We start from the raw sequence: 8,559 nt of genomic DNA, 5'->3' as shown, positions 1-8,559 counted from the left end.
GGGCGGGGGGGGCGCGGCGGGCGGGGCGGGCGGGGCGGGCGGGGCGGGCGGGGCGGGCGTGGGGGAGAGCATGCGCGCTACCTCGGCCGCGCCCCAGCGCTGGCGGGAGGGAGCCCGCGGAGGCTCCCACGGTGCCTTGCGGCACACTCCTTCCTCCGTCGTCGGGGCCGCCCTCTGCTCTCCGTGTCTAGCGTCCCGGGAGGGCCTGTTGACGCTCGGCCGCCCCCAGGCGGTTGGGTTTTCTGGGCGGAGGCGGGAGCTGAGGCGAGGGCGGAGGGCAGAGAGGGGAAGCCGCAGGCCCGACTGACCCTTGGGGCCCAGCACTTTCTCCTTCTCTGCAGGACCCGCCTCTGGGAGGGGCCGCTTCAGTAGCTAGGTGCCGAACAGAGGCTGGAAGGCTGAGGGTGGGAAAAGCAGGAACTCCTGTTCCCTAGCCGTGTGGCTGGGGGTGGGCTCTGGGGACGTCTCCCCAGGGGATGAACCTATACACAGAGGTGCACAACCTGGACCCCCATTGTGAAACTTCTCCTGGAAGGCTCACTTGTGGGAAAATGGGAGGGGCCTCACTGTCCAATTCACGCTCTCATCTGACGTGGATATCTGTTAACAACCTCCCCATTGATCTCTTCTCCCTCTGGTCCATCCTTCACCCAGCAGACCTGACCACGTCAGCCCTGCGGTCACCCCTCAGGACCAAGTGTTCACTCCACTTGTCAACAGGCTTAGCAAGGTCCCGCAGATCTGATCCTGCCCTTTTTTTTTTTTTTTTTTTTAACATCTTTATTGGGGTATAATTGCTTTACAATGGTGTGTTAGTTTCTGCTGTATAACAAAGTGAATCAGTTATACATATACATATGTTCCCATATCTCTTCTCTCTTGCGTCTCCCTCCCTCCCACCCTCCCTATCCCACCCCTCCAGGCGGTCACAAAGCGCCGAGCGAGCCGATCTCCCTGTGCTACGCGGCTGCTTCCCACTAGCTGTCTACCTTACGTTTGTTAGTGTATATATGTCCATGCCTCTCTCTCTCTCTCTCTCTCTCGCCCTGTCACAGCTCACCCTTCCCCCTCCCCATATCCTCAAGTCCGTTCTCCAGTAGGTCTGTGTCTTTATTCCTGTCTTACCCCTAGGTTCTTCATGACATTTTTTTTTTCTTAAATTCCATATATATGTGTTAGCATACGGTATTTGTCTTTCTCTTTCTGACTTACTTCACTCTGTATGACAGACTCTAGGTCTATCCACCTCATTACAAATAGCTCAATTTCGTTTCTTTTTATGGCTGAGTAATATTCCATTGTATATATGTGCCACATCTTCTTTATCCATTCATCCGATGATGGGCACTTAGGTTGTTTCCATCTCCGGGCTATTGTAAATAGAGCTGCAATGAACATTTTGGTACGTGACTCTTTTTGAATTTTGGTTTCCTCAGGGTATATGCCCAGTAGTGGGATTGCTGGGTCATATGGTAGTTCTATTTGTAGTTTTTTAAGGAACCTCCATGCTGTTCTCCATAGTGGCTGAACCAATTCACATTCCCACCAGCAGTGCAAGAGTGTTCCCTTTTTTCCACACCCTCTCCAGCATTTATTGTTTCTAGATTTTTTGATGATGGCCATTCTTTGAAGGGGAACAGTAGAGCTGAGGACAGAGCAAGCAGTTCGGCCTTAAATGCCAAAGAAGCGTCCTAAAAGCCAGGGCTAGTTACTCAAGTTTTGACACCAGTGGCTGAATGGGGCTTCACGTGAGCATTTCTGGAGTCCTAAAGTAAAACGACGAAGGAGAGCATTTGAAAGTAGACGCCGACACTAGTTCAGCCGCAGTTTCCTGCGGGCTTGAGCCCTGTGCCTGGCTCTGCTGAATGGGGGAGGAACTTTGGGCGACCAGTCAGGGCTCAGATAGAGGGTAGGGGGCAAGGTGTGTTGTGTTGGGTTTAGCTGATGAGGGGCATGCCTTCCTGCTGGGGTCTGGCCTGCTCCCAGGCCGAAAAGCCCCAGTGCCCCGTGCACACAGTGCACCTTAAAGAAGGGCCTGGTACTGGGGGTGGGGGCAGGGAACTGAGGAGGTATGTTTTCCCCTTCTGGGTGAGCCAGACGCTCACAGCTGAAAGCCAGGAAGCACCTGCGAGGACTCCCCTCCCTCCCAGAGCTGCAAGTCTGGGTCACGTGTGCCCACATTTGCACAGAGCCTGACTTGGACATCCACGCACACACATGCCCGGACCCCTTGCACTAGCGCCTACAGGCCCGCCTCCCCTGGGCACGAGCCCAGAGCCTAACTGCCTTCGCCGCCGTCCCCACCATCTATACCCCAGGGATTTCCCTCCCACCCAACTGAAGACAGTTGTCCAGTCCGGCTGGTCACTTGCTACCTGCATCCTGCCTCCTCAGTATACTGGAGAAAAACCTGTTGGCCTGGCCTGTGACTTCGAGTTGGTAGAGAGGGGTGAAGGGAAACTCCAGCACTCCTAAGAGAGGCCCCAAGATGCCCCCAGGCTCAGTAAGGCCTTGCTCTGAGAGTGAAGGAAGAAGGCTGCCCCTCCCCAGTCCCCTGGGCCTAGGACAGCAGGTGCAAGCCGCGGGGGAAAGGAGGCAGGAGAGTCTCTTCCGGCAGCAGGAAGTGGTAACCACCTATGGGGCAACAAGGCTTGTTCCTCCCCGCAGGGCTGAGCAGAAGGGGAACCTTAGCCCAAGCCTGCTCTCTGCCCTCCGCCCCCACCCGCCCCCCATGAGGGGGCCTGGACGGAGTGAAGGCACGTTCTGTTCTCTGGTGCTGACCTCCCTTCCCACCTGGCTCTCCAGGCTCCTTGTGCTTGGGAAGGGTGGGCCCCATCTGATGTCCTGGGGATCTGGGGGAGGCAGGTGACCCAAGGGAGCCCAGGGTCTGGAGCAGCTATGGTGTCACTGCGCACTGGCATTCAGGGCCAATGGCCACGATGTGCAGTCTGGCAGTGGTGACCAGACAGCCTTCTGGAGGCTGGGGGGGAACGGCAGCCAGAGGATGCCAGCTTGCCCTTGGGGCTCCCACACCGGCCCTGGCAGCCGAAACTTGTCCAGTGCCTGGACACACACACACACACACACACACACACACACACATACACACAAAGTCAAAGGCCACTGGGATTTCATCTAAATGTTAGGAGCTGGCTGAATAGAGAAAAGAAGAAAAGAAAAAGTGAACACCGAAAAGATTAATGTTAACTGCAATGTGGTATCTTAGATTGGATCTTACAGAAAAAGGGTGATGGTGGGAAAACTGGAGGAATCCAAATTAAAATCTTCAGTTTAGTTAATATGATCATGTACCAAAGTTGTTTTCTTAAGTTTGACAAATGCCCATGTAATGTCAGGATGTTCGCATTAGGGAAACGGTATAAAGAGGGTATTAGGTATTCTTTGCACTGTCTTGGCAACTTTTTGGTAAACCTAAAATTAGTCCAAAATAACAAGTATATTTTTTAAAATATAATGGGTTGGGCTGCGGGGCCGGGCCGGCGCTGGCTGCTGGCTGCGGGGGCCCACGGTCCCAACGCCCGGCCCGCTCGCGGCCGCGTGGGAGCAACGGAGCTCGACGGTGCGGCCGCCCGGCGGCCATGGCCACGCACGGGAAGCTGCGCCGGGAGCGAGGGCCGCAGGCGGACCATGAGGCGCAAGTCAAAGGTGAGAGGGCGCTGGGCGCTCCCGGCCCAGTTCCCTACGGAGACCCCGAAGGTCGTGGGGGAGCCTGAAAAGACCTGGCCGCTGGCCCAGGGCCCGCTGGTCTCCCCCAGTGACCTCCGGAGGGGGCTGAGGGAGGGAACCCGCGCCCCCTGCCCGCCTCTCCACGCCCCTTTGGCCGCAACCGCCGCTGTTCCCCCTTCCTTCCACTCTCCCTCCCTCCCTCCCTCCGGTAGCTCTGTCCTCCTGGGTTCTCCCTGCACCTCACCTAAGGACTCCGAGGAGGGAAGGGGGCATCGAGTGCCCCCCAAAAAGTGGCATTCTAGCCACAGTGAAATGGAGCACCTTGACTTTGCTGACGGGGGTTGGGTAGGGGGTCCGAGAGCTTCGGTGGATGGATTTAGCGATGGCTTTAGCCTAAAACCACTCCAGTCCCTGCAGCCCAGTCCCTGTTCCCTCCCTTGGGCGCTGAGGTGGCTCAGAGTTGAAGGCCACTGTCTCTGGGTCAAACCGGCACAGTGTATCTTGGCCTGAGGGATCTTGAGCCCTCTGCAAGAGCAGACCTCTTTGGGTTCTGATAAACACTCTGTGCAAACTGTATGCAAATCAGCTTTGCAAACTCTTAGTCGACTGCTTTTCTGGGTCTTATTCAGGGCGTGGTAACTCGTGCAAAGGGAAGTAGGCAGCGTCCAAGTGCCAGCAGTTTGAGGCTGTAACATTTTCTGGTGTCTCCAGATGTGCGACCCCGTGTATCAGTCTCCATAGCTCAATTTTACCGATGAAGGAAACCGAAGCTCAGAGAGGAGCAGTGACTTGCTTATGGCCACTCCTATAGGTCCCAGGAGGTGTAACGAAATGAGCCTCGAATGTCCTTCCAGTCCATAGATGGAGATTCCAACGTAATTATCCAATACAAGCAATTTACACCAAAGTATGCTCGAGTCCTCCCCGTCTGGGAAGGGTGGCCTGCTGCCCACAGCCAGCTTGAGGTGACCGTGCAGGGCCAGTCAGCTCTCCAAGCCTCACCTGCAACATTCCTCAGATGGAGAGAATGATGCGCAGCCGCATCCCCCAAATGTCATGAGGCTGAAGGACTTTGGAAACTCTTCAGTCAGCAAATATGGGTCAGTTCATTCACACTGAAAAAAAATTGGGGTTTCGAGCAAGGCTGTCTTTTAAGTTGTTCCTTGCCTGCTCTGGGTCTCTAATGATTTTAGCTTCTGTTCCCCGTCCCCCCGCCCAAAGAAACTTCCCACTATGCTAGAAAAACGGGATCACTGTCTTGACACCCGAAATTCTGAAAGGTCAGCATAGTCGTGGTTTGGGAGGCCATCTTTTCTGCTTTGCTTGTCAGCAGAAGTGAGACCGAATGCCTCGCTCACAGGAAGTGCTGTTGAGGCCCAGTCCTGGCTCTGCAATTCAAGCATACGTGGATTCCATCCTTCCTTTTGATAGATGTTTGCCAGGCCCTGAACATACAGTGCTGAGCACAGGAGAAGCAATCCCTGCTGTCGTATGGCTCACATGTCTAGTGGGGGAGACATATAGTAAACAACCTATCACACAATTAATTTCAATTATGATGAAAACCACTATAAAGGGAGGGTGCGGATGTGAAGAAAGGGGACAGGAAGAGGGCCAGACCTAGTCTGTGGGGAGGTTGGGAAGGGTTCCCTGATGAGCGCATCCCAGCTGAGATCTGAGAGCTGGACGCCGACTCAGCTGAGAGCCTGGGGAGCCTGGGGAGCTCGGTAGGCACCGGCTCACTGTGCTCAGACCCTGCCGACTCAACGTCTGCCTGACACCAGGTCCGAATCCCAGCCGAGGCGTGGTTGCACCGAACAGAAGAAACGAAACAGTTTGGTGTGCTGGCCCGTTGAACACTGTTCGCTTGTAGTAGGTCCCCAGGGAACTGTCACTCCACAAGGAAGGGGCAGACGCCAGAGGACAGTGAGGCAAGCCGGGACAGCTCAGATCTTTCTTGGAATGAAATGCAATTTACTTTTATCCCCAAACTGTTACCCTGATTTAATGAAGACTCTCCTGATATCAAGTGGCCTGGCCTCGGACCGTGTAAGGAGACTGCATTGGTTTCACCTTCAGGAAGCAGCCCTCGCCCAGGCTTCCGTTTACCCAGCTTGACCCCTTGGTGGAAAGAGAGCGCTCTCGTTCAGTCACTGCGGTGCAAGCGCGGGTAGGGGATGGTGGCCCCTGGGCCTGTCACTGAGCTGGTCCTGGCGGTGGAGCAGGGTGGAGGGGCCGAGGGATGGGTCACGCAAGAGCCACATGTGAGGCGCCTGGAGTCAGGGAGAGGGACCCAGGGGCTGAGAGTAGGAAGGGGACATTCTCGAAAGGGAAATCAGAGGAGGAAACGGGGATGCCGAGCAGGCAGGACCCATGGAGGCTGCCACATGCCCCACAGCCCGTGGGACGCCACTGGCGGGACAGAGATCCACATGGCACGAGTACCGAGCTGTTCACCGCAGAGTTCTTTCCGACAGCCACCCTGGGTCCTGCCACTGCCCACCTCCTCCCAGGCTGGCTGCCTGGTCCAAGCCCCTGACTGTGTTTTGCCTGGACTGGTGCGGTAGCTGCCACCTGGGCTGGGCACGTTTCCTTCGTCACCTGACCTCTGCCCTGGCTCCCCACGGCAGCCTGAGGGGCCCTGAGTGCGAAGCCGGACCCCCATGGCTCTGCTGCTGTGGCTCCCCTCTCCCTCGGCGTCCAGCGGGGAGTCCTCCCCAACCACGGGCCTTGGCCATCTCCCCCCTCCCCTCGCCTGCGCAGCTCTCTCCAGCCACGCTGGCTCCACGGCCCCTCTGTTGCTTCCTTCAGCTCTCTGTTCCAGTGTCCCTTGTTCCTGACCACCTCCCGCTCTGTGCTGTCTTCTCAGTGCCACTTGTTCCGACACGTTCTAGCGCGTGCCTGTCCCCCTGCTGTCTGTCCCCAGGAGGGTGGGCACCGTGTCTCCACGTCTAGACTGACTGGGTGCATAATCAACATTATGCTGAATGAAGGAGTCATTTAACGTCCCTGTTTTGGACAGCGATTAGTAAGTGGTGACCTGCTTGCCAGAAGCCGAGACAGTGCGTTATGTCCCCGGGATGCCCAGGGCTCGCCAGTGGGTTGCTTAAGATCCTCATTTGGGCGGTTCTTTGCTTTAGGTCTTAGGTCTGTGTGGGGAAAGTTGCCAAATCAAGTCAGCGATAAGGTGTCAGAAGCCAGCAGTGTGGGGAGCGGGGTGTGGCTCTCTCTGCCCGGAGGTGGGTAGTTAGGAGTCGGTACTGGGAACAGAAAACAGACCAGTTGCCTCAGTCCCGTCACTGGTCAGCCTCCACCAGCTGGTCTGGCCCTCCCGCTGGAGCTGCCCTTTCTCCCTGGGGCTGAGGGCAGGGTTTCCAGCCAGCGAGGCCGCAAGCTCACTGCAGCTTTGGCAGAGCGCTGTGGCCACCCCGCGCCTGCGCAGCCCCGTGTGTCTCTGTGTTTGCGGGGGCGGCCACCCTGCCTGGGGTCCTGGGCACCCAAAGGTCAGGAAGTGGCAGGGAAACCGGGGAGTCATGGGAAGCCCAAGTGCCAGGTGCTCTCCCACCATCCCAACCTGCTCCAAGCCTCCAGGACCCTCTACACTCCCTCTCGCCCCTGGCCCTTTGCAGGGCTCTGCCCTCTGCCTGGAAGGGCCTTTCCGTGTTCTTCCTTCCCGGCTGGTTCCCTTCAGCCTCAGCTCAGAGATCCCCTTCCTCAGGCCCACCCCGAGCCGGCTGGACGGCAGACCTCCCGCAGCGCCGGGCCGGCCTCCCGCCCCCTCGGCTCCGCGCTCACTCCACTGCGTCGTTCCCCCCTCCGCCCCTACAGAGATGCGCTGGCAGCTGGGCGAGCAGCTGCGCTGCCTGGAGCTGCAGGGCGAGCTGCGGCGGGAGCTGCTGCAGGAGCTGGCCGAGTTCATGCGGCGCCGCGCCGAGGTGGAGCTGGAGTACTCGCGGGGCCTGGACAAGCTGGTTGAGCGCTTCTCTGGCCGCGCAGGCCGCCTAGGGGGCGGCAGCCGGGAGCACCAGAGCTTCCGGTGGGTCCTGGGGACTGGCCGGTGGGACGACTGCGGCAGGGCCTGAGGCCCCGCTCCCCGTCGGTCTGAGTGCCCGTCTCCCCCAGGAAGGAGCCGTCCCTCCTGTCGCCCTTACACTGCTGGGCCGTGTTGCTGCAGCAGACGCGGCAGCAGAGCCGCGAGAGCGCGGCCCTCAGCGACGTGCTGGGTGGGCCCCTGGCCCAGCGCCTGAGTCACATCGCAGAGGACGTTGGGCGCATAGTCAAGAAGGCAAGGCCCCTGCCCTGGGCACGGGATGCTGGATGGCCTCAGGATCTAGCGAGGGCAGCCCGTGGGTGCCCGATGCAGAGGTGTCACGGCTGGGAGGGCCCAGGAGGCCGGGGGGCGTCGGGCAGAGGGGAGCCGCCGGGAGCCTTGAGTGCCGAGCTGAGGGCTGGCCGCTGCTGCAGGATGGAGGTGGGTGTTGCACTGGGGCAGGGCTGTGCTCAACTCCCCGCCCCCCCCAGAGTAAGGATCTGGAGCAACAGCTGCAGGAGGAGCTCCTGGAGGTGGTGTCAGAGCTTCAGACGGTGAGAGCGCCGCAGGGCCTGCCCGAATCAGAGGGAGGCCATCACCTCACATCTCCCTGAGCCAGGCTCAAGGAGAGACCTGGGTTTCGAGGACCGCAAGCTCGGACCTCTCTCCCTGCTCTGGGCACTGGGTGGTTGGGCAGAGCGCTCAGGTCCGAGTCCCGGATGGGCTGGGAGGGGGAGGCGGAGGGCTGGCTGCGGCCGTGGACTTGAGCAGGGCTGCCTGGCCTTGGGCCTCCTCGCAGGCCAAGAAGACATACCAGGTGTACCACATGGAGAGCGTGAATG

General features: G+C 58.7%; 1 protein-coding gene across 1 annotated transcript in view; it reads left to right on the top strand.

Annotated features, from left to right (window-relative positions):
• The first annotated feature begins 3,599 nt into the window (after nucleotides 1-3,599).
• Nucleotides 3,600-8,559, top strand: part of ARHGAP4 (Rho GTPase activating protein 4) — a 15,813-nt gene continuing 10,853 nt past the window's right edge. Inside the window, exons 1-5 of the mRNA XM_007456657.1 lie at nucleotides 3,600-3,666; nucleotides 7,516-7,723; nucleotides 7,810-7,972; nucleotides 8,209-8,271; nucleotides 8,517-8,558. Of these exons, the coding sequence (XP_007456719.1) occupies nucleotides 3,600-3,666; nucleotides 7,516-7,723; nucleotides 7,810-7,972; nucleotides 8,209-8,271; nucleotides 8,517-8,558 (543 nt within the window). The remainder of the gene's footprint in view (nucleotides 3,667-7,515; nucleotides 7,724-7,809; nucleotides 7,973-8,208; nucleotides 8,272-8,516; nucleotide 8,559) is intronic.

The sequence above is a fragment of the Lipotes vexillifer genome, unplaced genomic scaffold, assembly GCF_000442215.2.
Source record: "Lipotes vexillifer unplaced genomic scaffold, Lipotes_vexillifer_v1.1 scaffold899, whole genome shotgun sequence".
In the NCBI taxonomy this organism is placed as follows: Eukaryota; Metazoa; Chordata; class Mammalia; order Artiodactyla; family Lipotidae; genus Lipotes; species Lipotes vexillifer.
This window is presented reverse-complemented; position numbering and strand designations above follow the sequence as displayed.